General features: G+C 40.7%; 1 protein-coding gene across 3 annotated transcripts in view; it reads right to left on the reverse strand.

Annotated features, from left to right (window-relative positions):
- LOC118404237 overlaps positions 1 to 15,693 on the reverse strand; it is a 26,269-nt gene extending 10,576 nt beyond the window's left edge. Inside the window, exons 1-3 of one of the 3 annotated variants that reach the window (XM_035803274.1) lie at positions 15,534 to 15,693; positions 1,815 to 1,968; positions 383 to 537 (exon numbers count right to left, since the gene is read on the reverse strand). In XM_035803274.1, the coding sequence (XP_035659167.1) occupies positions 383 to 537; positions 1,815 to 1,957 (298 nt within the window). In that variant the 5' untranslated portion in view covers positions 1,958 to 1,968; positions 15,534 to 15,693. Of the gene's footprint in view, positions 1 to 382; positions 538 to 1,814; positions 1,969 to 8,380; positions 9,283 to 15,513 lie in introns of those variants that run through there. The other 2 variants (XM_035803276.1, XM_035803277.1) reach the window with 2 other exon arrangements.
- Positions 15,694 to 15,910: the final 217 nt, after the last annotated feature.

The following is a 15,910-nucleotide window of genomic DNA, read 5'->3' on the forward strand; positions in this document are numbered from 1 at the left end:
CAAACACAGTCTGTAGAAAGAGTGGACATCCTTCACTCACAGTGTTCAATGGGATCCAGTCAGAATGGCCACCAAGCTGTTAAGCAGGCGATCACCGAAACGTCGGTGAGAATAAAGCACTGGTTGTGTAAAAAGAGTCTCTTTATTCATTGACGTACCAACCTGATGAAACTGTTCACGGATACAAAACATTCATTGAAAGAAAACACTGCAATTTTAAACTATTGTCTGTCGACTAACTCTTGAATATTCCTAAATACCGTGTTTGAATACAATAGATATAGGATACTCGGGAGATAAAAATGATTCATGATAGTATTACATGTATATCTTTTTATGATTATAGCAATTAATAGACTAAAAAAAAATCTGTGATCCTTACCTCCTGGTTTCATACTAGTGTTGGGGCTGACCATGACTCGAGGCTGTTGCTGGGAGCGAATCGTTGGTTGATGGATCAGATGCGAATGTGGCGTTCGCTGTTCCGAGTCCCCGTCGTGGTGCGCCCGGCTCCGCTGTGTGCCGCCATGTTGGTTCCTGCAGATCACGTGGATGGCAACTTTGTTTACAATATCACTGAAATCCATGTGCGGCTAGTTCTTGTGACGTTTTTCAAAAGCGAGAGAAAATCTTCTCGTCTCCTTACGTTTTCCAAGTGACCCAATTATGAATCTTTTACAAGACCAAGTTTCAAACATCTTCTGACATTGTATTAAGCTAAATTGTCTTTCAACACGCAGATGAAATTTTCAACGACCACTGTCGCCTTCTTCAGGATCAAAACTGATGACCAATCACTTCAGAACATAAACAGCGAGAGTTACGAATACGTGATCGTATCAACACGTGATCTTCCGGATACGTGTCGTCAGCAATTGGTCAAATGTGCCAGGATATTTATCGACATGGTCACACTCGCCGCAGGATGTCACGTGATTCTGACAATGTAACATTTTCAGGCTGTGATATGAGCAACTGCAGAGTCTGACAAGGATCTAGAACAGCCTTTTCTGTAAATCGACAGCTGAATTTCGGAGTATCAGAGTATGGTAATGAACAATTATCCTAAGAGTGATTGTATGATGATCATACAACGGAATTTGTGACCCTACTAATGACTTAGACTACTCTATGCACAATATAATCATCATAAATTATAAAAACAGTGAAATATTAATGATTATTGGGACCTGACAAAGGCCTTAATCTTTAAATTAAAATAATGCAGACAAGCGTGAAACTAAATATGACTTGTTGCACAATAACAATGGATAACTAAGGAGTGACGTGGGATTTTCTTTCAACTGAATAGTGCAAGTCAAAACATCAACTTAAGGGAATCCACATCAATGCTGTACCATCGCAAATGGAGATCACTAATTTAGTTTCAATAATGCCTTCCATAGTAAAATGGATCAAATATTCTAATCATATTCTTTTTCATAATTCTGTTCACAATAGGAAAAAAATCTAGAATTTCAATATTAACATTTTGAAAAAAAATCCAAAATTTCAACATTAAAATTTCTACAAAATCAGATTCTTAAAGTCTTGAGCTTGTAAGTACTGACAGCTCACATATTAACAATTAAATAATGCTCTACTAATAGTGTCAAGCACCCTCTAGCAGAAAATATGGAAACTGCAATGCATACACATAGGATTATATACAGACACATTAACACACAGGTAAGTTGAAAACAACATCATGTAACTTCAATTCCTTGGGGTGAAAATGGCTGGTGGGAATCTAGGGTGGCTGAGGGTTACCTGGGATGTGAGAAAGAATTACCTAAGGGGTCGGGAAGGCTTACCTGGGGGTGGGGGAGTGCAGGTACTGCTGCATGGGGGGTGGGGCCATCAGTATCTCCTCGGAGTTGACAACCTTGACCGGTTCCGTCTGTTTCCTGCGATGGCTGGAGCGCCCACCCTCAGGCGAGACTGACCCACTGGACATTGTTGGTCAACCTGGGGCAACATAAAGACATGCATGGTCAGTCTTCTGTTAATCGGAATTCAACTCGCATTTCTTCCAGTTCACTTCAGTGTCACTGATGAAAGATGTTGGATGCCATTTGAAACATCTGACCGTTTCCAAAACCACATCCAGCTACTTGAGTAACTGATTTTTGCCATATCTTATTACCTGGATCATGTCTAACTTTCATCGATGTATAATTATTCTTCTTCTTTATTTCAGGCAATACAGGCCCATAACATTTACATTCAATTAAAAACCGGGAGACATATATATACATGTACATATAAATACAGGGTGGGTACGACTGGATGTGTTAAAGGTATGTACAAAATGAAAGCATAAGCGCTTGTAGACCAGATCAACAAATAGTGTTGCCAGTATTTACAGAGAGTGAACATGTCGGAATGGATTGTAAGCTTTAAATGATACTATTGCTCGAGTTGAAGATGCTGATATTTTCTAAAAAACATTACATAACTATGAAAACAAAATTAACCAAAAAGATAACATTTGCAAGCAAATACAAAACATTTACTTTGAACTTTACAATATATAATGGTCTAACCTAACAAACTACATACTATTGTTCAAATTGTTTGTCTCTACTTATTAGTAAACACATTCATTCACAAGTTATATGTACATGACTTGTATAGACAATGACCAGCCCCTGCAGCTGTATCCTGCCACTTACTACATGATGTAATCGGACACCACAGTGTGCCTGCTACTTGACCAGTTTAAAGTAAAGTTTGATAACAGCCAACCGGCCTTACTTGGAGAAGAAGAAAAAGACGAAGAAAATACTTCAGTGACTGTATGTTTCTCTACAATGAATGTTTTATAATTGTATCACATATGGAAATGGACCATTAAAACTAGATCACCTTAATCCGTGGGATACCTAGATTCGTTGCTTAAAAAAAAATGGGTTAGAGATTTCCGTTCAACGACGTGGGTTTCAAATATTAACATTTTCAAGATATTGCAATGTGAAACTACATCCCAACGACTTAACAATTTCCAAATACCCAATTTTTATATACAACGGATATAGGTTACCGTACGGATAAAGGTGAACTAACGTTATAACACAGTTACTGAAGAAGTCTTAGTCCCCCATGTAGATCATTTCTGGTAACTATTAAAGTAATACAAAAAACGTATATACATTTGTATATTTTAATAGGAAGGTTATAGATTTTGTACTATACACCGTATATCTTACAAAACGTTCCCTGTGTGAGCCATTTTAATTACAGTAACAGCTTTGTGGTAAAGTGAGCAGGTCTGGAGTGACGAATGATCTTCGCCACATGATAACATCTACAATTTCTCAGTTGTACCTGTTCACACCTGTCGGAGCCTGATAACACCTGCCTACCACTTGGGCTACACAAACTCAATTTTATGGTTGACAGATTTTCAGAATCTTGTTCGTAAGGCCATCATCATCATCATCATCGCCATAATAAGCAATTAGTTTTGTTGGTTGAAATTTTTGGATGATTTTAGGAAATATGGAAATGGCATCCCCTTATGTCTCCATAGGAGCCATAAACAATATTTCAAACAATCATTTCTCAATTTTCCATTCATTGATGAATGGTAGAATTGGAACAATAGAACAAGAGTTTGCACCCCTTCCTTTTGATTATTGGATTGAATAACATGTATACCTGGCTTGTAAATTGCTTTAAATCATATTCCTCTTTTGGACTCTCAAGCTAAATTTTGATAGCCTGGGTACCATCCGGATAGCGGTAGTTTGCTTAAATAGTGTTCGGTTCTGCTAACCTACATCTGGTGAACTGTATATTCAAACCTTTTGGTGGTGACGTCAGTTAACAAGCGAATTAAGGAATGATGTATAGAGTGCTTGTTCAATGACAACAGGCCCTCCTAAGCGGATGGAAGGCGTTTCTGGCATTGGAACGCCTGTTCGAATGAGCACTTGCATCGTATCCTTAATTCGCTCGTGTGGGGACCAATCAGCACCCTCGTCCTAAATTTGGACAATTCCAGACATTAGAGGTGATGTCAAGGTTTCCAGACAGAATAGCAGAGAAGCAACTGTCTACAATGTGTAACAAAAGTCAGAGCGAGAAGTGACTGAAGTGTACATTAAACGTCAAAGCAAGCTGCTATTCGGATGGTACCCAATCTAAAATTTCCTCTAATGGAGAATTTTGAGTCTTGTATTCGATACATGTAACTTTAATCGATGTTTTAGCCCAGGGCTTATGTATTGTTTTCTCAGGTGACACTGACAACAGAAATCATCAGCAAAAGAAACGACAAGAAGAATGTACATGACATTGTACCTGTAGAGGGATCGATTCTCCAAAACAGGAGATGATCTGGCAATGACAGACATTGTAGGGATACAACCTTCATCAATCAATTGTTATGACAAGTGTTACAATCTAGGAACAGGGATGTCTCCAGGACTTCTCCTTCCTTTGCCAGTTGGATTTTGCTCATTGGGACTAACAAGAAGAAGTTGGCACGTTACACCAAATGGCAATTATACCAGCAGCATACAGTACAGAATCTGATCATACATATTATGTCATACCTGTGACGCGAAAACGTTCGATACGGGCGTTCCGGACCGGGCCGTACGTTTCCGTATCGCACAGGTTCGAAAGGCGTATCACACAGGCTCTATTCGAATAAATCGAACTCGGTCTCAGCCCTCCCGCCCCTCGGATCACCCTCCGGCCTTCGGGCGATCCGACCCGCGGTCGGGCTGAAACCTTGGGCGATACGGAATACACTGTGTTGTATATTTATCATGCATGTAATTCTACTTTACCTTTATCTGCAGGGTAACCTACATTGTATATTCTTCGTGGAGCAACCATCCATCTACTTACTTACTATCTACTTGACATCCCTAAATACACTGTTTTCAAATACAACAGAACTGTTACTTAGCCTGATTAAATCTCGCTTATAGCAGCCCGCCAAACATCCGCCGCGGGGAGGGGCCAGTTACAACCCTGAACAGCACAGCTTGTGTTACACAGACTAACTGTTACTGAGTTTACACCTCGGTTAAAGGTGAACTAAGCTTTTACCCAGAGTCCACAAAAATCTGAATTTCATGAAATGAAACTAATTGTTTTCGCCAGCTTCAATAGGACAGACTTAGCAACAAAAAAAGTAAAAAACATGGGCTCCAAAACAATGAGTGGGACTAAAAAAAATTCAAAGCTGGACACGTCAGGAACAACTTTCTTAAATTTAATTTTTCCCATGATTTAACCAACAACAGGTAGAATTTCTAGTAAATACAGTGATCCAAACTTCGTTTTTTCTTTTGATGAATCTAACCGTTCTAACACTAGTTCATCTTTATCTGTTGGGTAACCTAATAGTATATCCGTTAGTTTTTGAAACAGGGTATTTGGGGATATCACACCGAAGGACGTTAGTTTCAAGTTGCAATATTTTCAGGATATTGCAGTTTAAAACTGTGCACCAACTGTCGACTTGATGTGCCTAAATATCCTCTTTTTAAAAAGCAACGGATATACTAGTAGGTTACCCAACGGATAAAGGTGAACTAGTGTTACTAGGAACTTTCCTGACAGTTAATTTTTCCCACGACGTTTGATCAGCCCTCGGACAACACCTCTCTACGCATGGTTGACACTACTGTCAACAGCACCCACAAACAAAGAGCTAATCTCCGGCTAGGAGAGAGGGGCTCAGGCATTGTGACTTAATCCTGTGGATTAGTGCGCAGGCGGCACGTAAGCCCCAGTTAATTAGTACCCCGGCCGACAGGGCGGTTGTGAAGTGGGTGGCACGGCGGAAGGATGAGGTATGAATGAGGTATAGAGAACTGCGAAAATCATTAAGGTACAGATCCAAAATTCCAGTGCTGGTAAATATTGTATAATGTTACGTTACTACCTGCATAGACTTACAGCTACACACATGTAGCTTTTGACCTATAAAAATTTTCTTACTGAATTTTGTGTTTATAGTAATTCTTAAGTTTAATACTTTAGCACTGGAAAATGCTGAAAAAAATTTTGTATGGGCAGCGAAATTGGTACTTGATTTAAGATACAAATAAACAAAAGCATCCATTGGGTTCTCTGTATATGACACTACATAGTAAGTGACACTTAAGTAAAGTGATGGATGTCACTCAAAACGTTTGGAAGTAAAATATCCAACTTTTATCTAGTGGTAGAGATTGTGTGTACTACCTGGATGTAATCTTTATAAACGTACCTCAGAAATTTACATTTTACATTCCGTTATTCTTATTTTCGTTAATGGCTTTTTCATAAGTGTCATCATTGAAGACCACACTTTATAATTTGTCAAAATACTCAGGTACAAGTATGTACTTAGTACAGATACGGACCTGTACCTAAACCTGACAGTACTGGCATATTACTAGTATCCCTTAGTACGAATGATACACTGCCGTATGGAGGTGAACCGACAGTCGAGATTAGCGTCAAGCTGGCCCCCTAAACCCCACTGATTGACACTAACGTCTGACGTTATGACGTGCCTAATTGGTGCTGTCGCTGATTAACGCTGTTATAGCGCCGGATTAATTATTCTCGTCTGATTAAGACGGCTGTGTTAAGGTGGGATTGGTGCATGTGTGAGGGGTGTAAGCTGTGATAATTTATCGTGATGTTCTGGTACTAATGTTTGTATAGGTGGGTTATAGCTGGGTGTGTCATAATAATTATCACTACACTATCTTCTGACTATTAATCTAAAGCAACATAAACTTGATTTTATGGGGGCCAATTTCCCTCGAGAGATTTTTCCTATTTTTTCAATGATTGTTTCATGGAAAAACCAGACAGGCTTTGATACAAAAAGTATGCAGTTACAGAACATTAAAAGGCAAAATCCAATAAAAGAAATTAAGGCATCGTTATAACTAATATTCATTGCAAGAATGAATATCTTGTAACAAAAGGGTAATGTGATATTTAGATTTCATATTATATCAAGCATGTTCTATTAAATCCCAAAACTTAGTTTGTGCGACCAGTGGAAAATCTTAATTTCTTCGTTTGTTGGGTTTCAAAAGTTGGTGGATTCAAATTTGAAAAATGACTGGAATTCCGAGCAAAAAAAATGATAGATGAAATTGGCATTGCACTGTATGTCGATTGAATTAGAAACATGTTGGAAAGCTTTACAACCTGACATTTTCAAGAAGCCTTGTAAAGGAGTGACTTTTGACATCTTCTGCCGATAGGAGTTCTCTAAAACTGTCAAGTTATTTTCTCACTCTTCAACCGTGACGCGGGACGGCGTTTCAGAACTCGATGCCTTCGAGGCGGGGGATCGTGTTAACGCCCTCCTGCATGCAGAATACCCCGAAATATCTGTTATCCCAAGAATTCTGTGTCAGAGGTGTCTTAATCGGACTTGTGCAGGAGGTATAATTTATTACCTAATTGCCGGGAGTTTTACTGCCCAGAAAAATTGGCATCATTCGTCAAGCGACTTTTCACCGCGGCGCGTCGCTTCCCCCGGACTTCATCAAAGGCGGCTCCGGGGGGTTCCCGCGCTGACAAACGACGCGTTTCCGACGCGCGGCTGCATTATCACTCGGCCATGATGTTGCAAGTGTTGGGGGAATCAGTAATCGGCGCTCCCCGGCAGATTAAGCATGGCGTGTGGACGGTTCCCTGGCAGTGGCGTCGGGCAATCTATCCCCTAATTACGGCGCGCTGGCAGGGTCCATAAACTCCCCGCTGTACAGACTCTCATAAATCCCACCTTATTACACATTGAAAGACTGCCAGGAGGGATGAATAGGTGGTCAGAAGCCCATCCTGACGGATTGGGTTCATTGTCATGTATGACTACCCTATGGCACACACCATCGACTAGTTTCAAAACCCCCCGCAGTAACGAGTTGTCTTGGAAAGCGGTGATAACGGAACGCCCGAACAATCCGCGCATCTCAACGCAGATTTCCATTTACACACCGGCCACACATCACCCCTACCTAACAGTCCGCCGACAAGATTTCCCGAAAATGTCAATTCACTTTTCGGTCATTAAAACCTATAGCAGTACATTGTTTCCTCAAACTCATTACTTCTGATATCTCTACTCACATTCTTTTGACTTCTAGTGCACCCTGATTTTTTTGAGAGTGCCAAACTCTAAACTAGTTTAGTAAGTGCAGGAAAATCTCTGGAAAATGCAAATTCATTTTTCAGCTCAGGCGTTAAAAAATACATCACGACTCAAAACTCAAGACTTGTGATCTCTCTATTGACATTCTTTTGACTACTACTTGTGAAGCCATTTTTCCGAGACATATTTCAATCCTTGAATTCGAAAGTACCGGTTAAGTACAGACAGAGACAAGATAGAAAACAATAAACTTCAAACCTTGACCCAGAGTAATCTGTCACGAGGCTCTTCTGTCCAAACATCGCATTCATATCATCCTCCGACACCAATAAATATCAATATATGGTGATCCTTCGAGGCCCGGCCACACTGGAGAGTCTCTCGATGTACATTTTAGTTATGCGTAGAGCGTCCTGTCCGCGCTTTGTGTCCAAATGGATTGGATTCGAGGATCTGGGTGGCGTAAACCCTCTGCCATTCCCAATTTTTCTTTTCGTGGCCGTGGTTATCTCCTAATTCCAGACAGCGGCGCGCTTTTCTTATCGCTGCCACCTTGCGCGCCAAATCCGTTACGAAGGTCAGGGGGAGATCATATTTCAAAGGGGGACTCACGTCCTAATCCACACCGGACTTTAATGCGACCAATCCAGCCCTGGGGTTTATGCGCTGACGTCAACGGAAGATTAGCCCTAATCTCCCTGCCCCGAGGGGCCGCCAATCCCGGATTAGGCACCTGGTTTCTCCAAACGGAATAACTCCTAGCTAATGTGGCGCAGCCTGTCTCAATACAGCCCTGAATCAAGCATCCCCATAGATTTTACACACTCCTACAACATTCTGTACATCTCAGATAAATCTCCATCCTGGTAATACATACATAGACTTTGCGCTACGGTTCGCTTATTTGGCGGAGTTCGTCCTTTGTTCTTGCGGGGATTATGCCGCCGCGTTCGCTTGGATTAAGTCGGCCCGCCACTTCCCTCCGGGGGTTTTAATTCTTCCAAAGTAAACGTGCTTAAGAATAATTCATAGACGTTTCAGCTTAAGCTGGTTGGGAGGAAGCCATAACACTTTCAGGGATGGTACATTTGTGGTGTTAGATACCTACTAAACCAGGGAGCACAGCAGCAATACATGTAACGCTACTTTACCTTTATCTGTAAGGCAACTTTTACCCGTTGTATCTAAAAACTTGGTATTTAGGGATATCATATTTACGAACAGTTTTCGAACATATTTTCAAAATATTACAGTTTGAAACCCGAAGTACCATGTTTTTTAATACAACAGATATAGGTTACCCGAGATAAAGGTGAACTAGTGTTACATTTTATTTCAGCCTCAACGAATTACTGTTTTCTTTTAATATTTTAGCAAACCTATGCTCATCTTCTGGTATGTTTTACCCTTGTTTTAATATTTATTTTATTTCATTCACAAGTCATACATTTCTTGAGGATCAGGCAAAAGGCATATGAGAGGCCTTTTCCTCAAGAGTGCAAAAACACAATTTTTGTTTTTATCCTGATCTTTATCAAGCTATGTAAGGATAGAGGTAAAGGACTGTGCACAAAATTTCATTGAAGGACAAACAAATTCTCTCTGTCAAGGTCATCACGAAAAGATGGCCGTAATTTCGTCAGTCATTAGCAGCTGAAAATTCCATCATATGACAGGATGATGTATGATGGGTGTGGACCCCTGCAACAGTATTTATCGCTGTAGCTGCCTCGCATAATCATCAACACATATATCATAGCCTGATAGCCTTATCTCCCATTATCAAGGTGAGAAGGATCCCATAACAAACAGATTCCGGTGTCACGTTGGGAATTCCAAACGTTTGCCTTCACCGATCATCCGCACAGGGCTGTTTCTTAACCCTTAATCTGCCGAATAATCCTGCAACCAATACAGACTTGCTACCAAAAGGGCACCTTTGCATGAAACGGGTTAAAATTTAACAATTTGAGTTAACCTGCATGTTCCTGATAAAGAATTATGTTTAAATCTCTGGCTTAATATTAAGAAATAATTTTTTTTTAAATTTTAAGAAGAACACCCCTCATGGCAAATGGTTGGCTCCTGCCTCACTCTATAATTGAATGCAAATTTGGTGCCAAAATGCCTACTAGTACAAGTGTACCTTAGCAGGCTGAAGGTTAAACCAGATAGAGTGAAAGGTCTAATTATTTCTTAAACGAAGAAGTCATGTAAAATGCAAACTTTCAATTAAGAAGTCACGAAAGGTCACACCTGAGTTAAGTTCTGGGACATTCTAACGTCAACAATTTACCAAGAAGAAAACTTGAATATAAGTTTGTATTCAAGACACGAAATTGAGTACAGCAAGTCATTAATGTGGTCCCCAGGCTTTGACTTTGACTTTATTCCGATTCACATTTAGCATAATATTTTCATTGTGTTTTTCCAGTACCGGTAAGCATATTCTTTTTCTACTTGTAAATCCAAAAACTGACAAATTGAATTGAAAGGCCAAAAAGAATTAACATAAGATTTGAGACAGAATACATTAAGTACATGTATATATCCCCCCCCCCCCCCAGCATATGAAGTGGTTGGTCCCTAAACCCCCTAGTACATTGTATTTAATCCAAGTGCACTGAGAATCAGCTATAAATCATTTTTATTTTTTTTCTAAATCTAAAAAACAAAAATTGAACTGGAGAGCCAAAAAATCTAATTAGCATAAGATTTCAGACAGAATACACAATTATGCATGGATCCCTCCCCCAGCATATTAAGTGGTTGGTCCCTAAACCCCCCAGTATTCAGTCCAGGTGTACAGAATCATTTAAACTTAAAGTATATCTTTTTCTAAACCTGAAAACCAACTGTTACAAATTAAACTGGATGGCCAAAGATCTAATTAGCATAAGATTTTAGACAGAATACAAAATTATGCATATATGTAGATCCCTACCCCCCAGGATATGAAGTGGTTGGTCCCCAAACCCCTCAGTCCAGGTGCACAGAATCAGTTAAAGCATTTTTTTGAATGTGAAAACCAACAAATTGAACTTTAGGGGCAAAAGTCTAATTAGCATAAGATTTCAGACAGAAAACATAATTATCCCTCCCCCAGCATATGAAGTGGTTGGTCCCTAAACCCCCCAGTATTCAGTCCAGGTGCACATAATCAGTTAAAATTTTAGTTGAAGCATATTTTTTCTAAGTCTGAAAACCAACAAATTCAATAAAATTTTAGACAGGATACATCATTATGCATAGATCTCTCCCCCAGCATATTTAGTGGTTGGTCCCTCAACCCCCCAGTATTCAGTCCAGGTGCACATGTGAGAATCATTTAAATCATATTTTTTCTGAATCTGAAAACCAACAATTTGAAGATTTCACATAAAATACATTAAGCATATATCCTTCCCCCCAGTATATTTAGTGGTTGGTCCCTAAACCCCCCAGTATTCAGTCCAGGTGCACAGAATCAGTTTAACTTAAAGTATTTTTTTCTAAACTTCTATAAAACTAACAAATTGAACTGGAGGGCCCAAAATCTTATGCTATAATATATCCCTCCCCCCAGTTTATGAAGTGGTTGGTCCCTAACCCCCCCAGTATTCAGTCCAGGTGCACAGAATCAGCTAAATCCTGTCCCCTCTAGCTCTCCGCCGGGCCTAATCCTGTTTGCTCCACGGATCAGCACCGAGCATTGTTCCACCGCCCCTCCGCTCCATCAGTCTCTCCGCTTTTCATCTGCGGGATTTGGCGCGCCCGGCTGACGGGATACTCGCCCGGATTACCCCCGCTGTCTCGACAGAGGGGGGATCAAATTTCTGACTCCGATTCAACGTCCGATTCGGGACAGCACGGCTTTCATCATTCTGATTGAAACTAAGGAGAAGAAATTCTTAAACAGGCTTTACTAAGAGTTAACTTAAGAAGTCTCCTTACATTTCCACACATAGTTACTACAAAATAAGACAAGATTTATCAGAATTGTGCTTGTAACTTTAGGTTTAAAACCAGTGATTTCCTTAAAATTAGCTTTCCTTAAAATTAGCTTTCCGTAAAATGTCAACATTTTTCATTACAACTACATAAACAGATTAGTAACTTGTGAGAACTGCATTATTGACACAAAATGTTATGCGAAAAGATTTACACAATGATCTCTATCAAAAGTGCAAGTAATTCAATATAATAACATTATCATTCAAGTACTAAATTCTGTTCAAAGAAACATTATGTAGAATGCCCATAAGTGCTATGACTTAAGATGATAGTCCGTCAAATCTCTTTCAAGTCTTGCCACCCACACACTTTGCAGGCCGCTTTTCTTAAACAGCCACGTTATAAGCTGTAGAATCAACGTTGTGCATTATGACTCCTGAGACCACCACATGACATGATTCTGAATGAAGAATTACTTCACAGACACGGGCCACTGTACTGCTATCACTTAAACACTGCCTCTCACTTACACACACTCACTATCCGGTTTATCGTCTGTTGTGCCACTCTGAAGAATTTCTGTAGTGTCAATCCTTAGATCTTAGCCGGAATTCTTGCTAGGGCATTGCTGTTACAATGCTGTTTCCTAATTCATAATAACATGTACACCCACATTTTTGTATCATACCATTGAATAATAGGGTAGTTTTCTGTCCCTATCACCTTGGACAAACTAGCTGTATATAGACATAACGCTGGTTCACTTTTATCTGCGGGGTAACCTATATCCGTTGTTTTAAAAACCCTGGTTTCAAATTGCAATATTTTCACAATTTTTCGGTGGACCCAACATTTTCAAAATATTGCAGTTTGAAACCGCCGTCGACAGCCCTAAATACCTTTTTTTCCAAACAACGGATATAGGTTACCCCTCGAATAAAGGTGAACTAACGATATAGACTTCCAATTATTCCAGATCAAATTTGTGGCTGGAACAGTAACAACGCAGTGTTCGAATAAACAAAACTAATCCATACGACAAGTAAACAAACAAGTCGGTCTCAGTCCACTGACTCCGAAGACGCGTGATATCTGATTACTGTCGTGGAGAGTCGGCCCCGGGCGGGAAAACGAGACCGTCCTCCGTGAAGAGAGGTAAAACGCAGTGAAAAGGACTTAAACAACGTCCCACTCAGCGTTATCTCATTGTTCATGCTTGTCTGAGTATCCATGGTTGGTTTATCTTTGGGATTTGGCTTGCTTGAGCGAGCAGATATTCCAAAGGGAAGGAACCCACCCCCGATCTAAGCCACCCATAAATTCAGCCCAGAGACTTTCTCAACAATCTTTGCAGCAACGCAAACCGACATAAAGACATTTCAGCTGAAATCAATAAATTTCCTGTTTTTTTATCTGACCGGTGAGCGTCGCTCGTGGCAGATTATGGAGTAAGAGTCGGGTCGGACCGTAAATTTCACTGGCGCACATTCAGCCTCGCTCGAGTTTACGACACCCCGACGTTTCAGCAACGCTTTTCCCTGAGGGAGCAGCGCGCTCACTTATTCATGTTCACTCAAATGTCCTCTAGATCCAAGAAGTTGATTTCATGAGAGAGGACGTTTTCAATGTTACACAGGCGAGGGTTTTAGGGCGCTTCGTCTCGGGGCTTCTCGGTAAACCCGGCGTGGAGAATCCCGAGACGATGATGTCGTTCAGTCTGCCGCGGTGCGGACGGTAATCCCTCACGGTAACAGCCTCCGCAGCGCGTTTACGGGGGATTTCAGATCCGCACTGGTCACGTAGAGGATTTGAAGCTATCTGAGCTTGCTACTGATACATGTAAATAAACGCTGCTCCCATTCTGACTGAATTTCAAGCAGAATATACCCCAGATCAACAACCAAGAGCCAGCTTAGCTAAAATCATCTATCTGTGGTGCATTTTGAGAGAATGACAATCAGTTCCTTTGACGAGGACTTAATCAAAGCATCACTTAACATCACAGACGCAAGAATTTCTTATCGGAAAATTCAACCTCCAGTTGTTGAGTTACTCGAGGCCGGGGAGAACATTCCTAAGGACTCCGCGCTATCTGTGAGAGGACTATATCCGATCTTCATGAAGCAATCCCCGAGGTGTACTTATCACAGAAAACCCTGCCTATGGGTACATCATATCAATTTCCTTGTGAGAGTGTGCGTTAGTTCACGTTGCTACTCTTGGGGGGCCCAAAACAAGGAGAGGAAGAGATTAAAGTAAGAGGGAGGTTTAGCTATCCCTGCCAAGCTACTAAGAGATAAACTATAATATGTATAAACCAACAGGATATAAAAAACAAAAAAGCTTTTCTTAATTGTTAGTCTTAAACGACTACTACTACTAGTAATATTAATCAGTACAACAATGAAGTATATGTCTGCAAAAACATGTAAATTCTCCAGTTTCTAATTCTATTTGCTGCATGAAACATTATATACACACATGAATTGTTAGTGAAATATTATACACACTTAAACAAAAGGAATGTCATATACTACAGTAGTGGAGTACCAGCTGAAAATTAATTGTTGACTTGGCCGTGCAGAAATGTATGAAATGTTGCGGAATCAGTTTCAAAGCCTACCGAAATATCCACAATTTTCCACGTAATTAAGTCCCCTTCACACTTAATTACTGAAATTGTGAGAGTCACTTTCACCCTTTATAAGGCTGTGGGCATAGATCTACATTCGAAGACAAAACTTATGGCTCAAGCGACAAGTATTAACACAGTTAATTTTGAAAAAAAAAAAAAAACATCTGAAGACTGCTGGATAAAAATTATTATCGTTATACAAAACAACATTCTTGGGTTGCTAGCTTTGGCTTTCAATTCAATTTGTGGATTCAAGTGTAATAAATTAACTTCTCTTGAACAATTACTTTCAATTCGCTGGATTTGCTTGCATTTAATTCCTAGCCAGACGACTACACAGTTTACGAGTTTGGATAGACTAAACACATCAAATCCTCATTTATTTTCCTCGATGAATTGTGTAACAGACAAAATATTTGTACTTTAAACTGGACGTAATTGCGGTCCTAAGCAAAGAGAGTCATCTTACACAGGTACATGTATCGTATTCCGAGCACACACACACACACACACATGCACACAGCACAAAAGTTTGATGGTTCCCCACCTGTCTGAATGGACTGATAAGCCACGACAGCGTCAGGTGTGAGCCCGACACGACACCTTAAGTAGGCGTGTGGCACCCAGACAGAAACACCTTAACAGCTGACACGGAATCCACAACATAAAGCCAATCTAGGGATCACAAATTGCTGCACACATACAGCAATTCTGCAAATCCCAAGGGAGCAGTTAAAGTAGAACACACCTCCCTATTGTTCTATCGTGTCGCACCTGCGGTCAGGTAGAAAGGAGGACCCTTAAGAGACACCAATCCGCCCACCTGGTTAGAGCTCCGCTTACCTGGCTAAGCCTGGGCGGTGTTGGCGGCTGTAGGATTACCGAACGCGGTGGAAATCTGGCAGGAAGGGTGTAAAATCGGCGGGATCCATGAGGGAAGGAGGCTGCTGTGCGGGCGGGCGGCTCAGCTTGGACTGCCGAGCTCCGGCCTCGCGTTGATCTGATAAGGATGAGGGATTACCGACCGCATCGCCAGGTGAACCCGCCGTCTCCGTCCGCCACGCGAACAAGTCCGCTCTCAAAATCCAGCCCGAAACCTCACCGAATCCCCCGCAAACTTTCTACAAAGTTTCCCCAGAAGTTGAGTCAAGCATTTTGGATTAATCCACGCGATTAACACCTCCGTTAATCCTTTCTTAATCCCGCGGGTGTCAAGTGAA

This window comes from Branchiostoma floridae, chromosome 17 (genome assembly GCF_000003815.2).
Source record: "Branchiostoma floridae strain S238N-H82 chromosome 17, Bfl_VNyyK, whole genome shotgun sequence".
Classification (NCBI taxonomy): Eukaryota; Metazoa; Chordata; class Leptocardii; order Amphioxiformes; family Branchiostomatidae; genus Branchiostoma; species Branchiostoma floridae.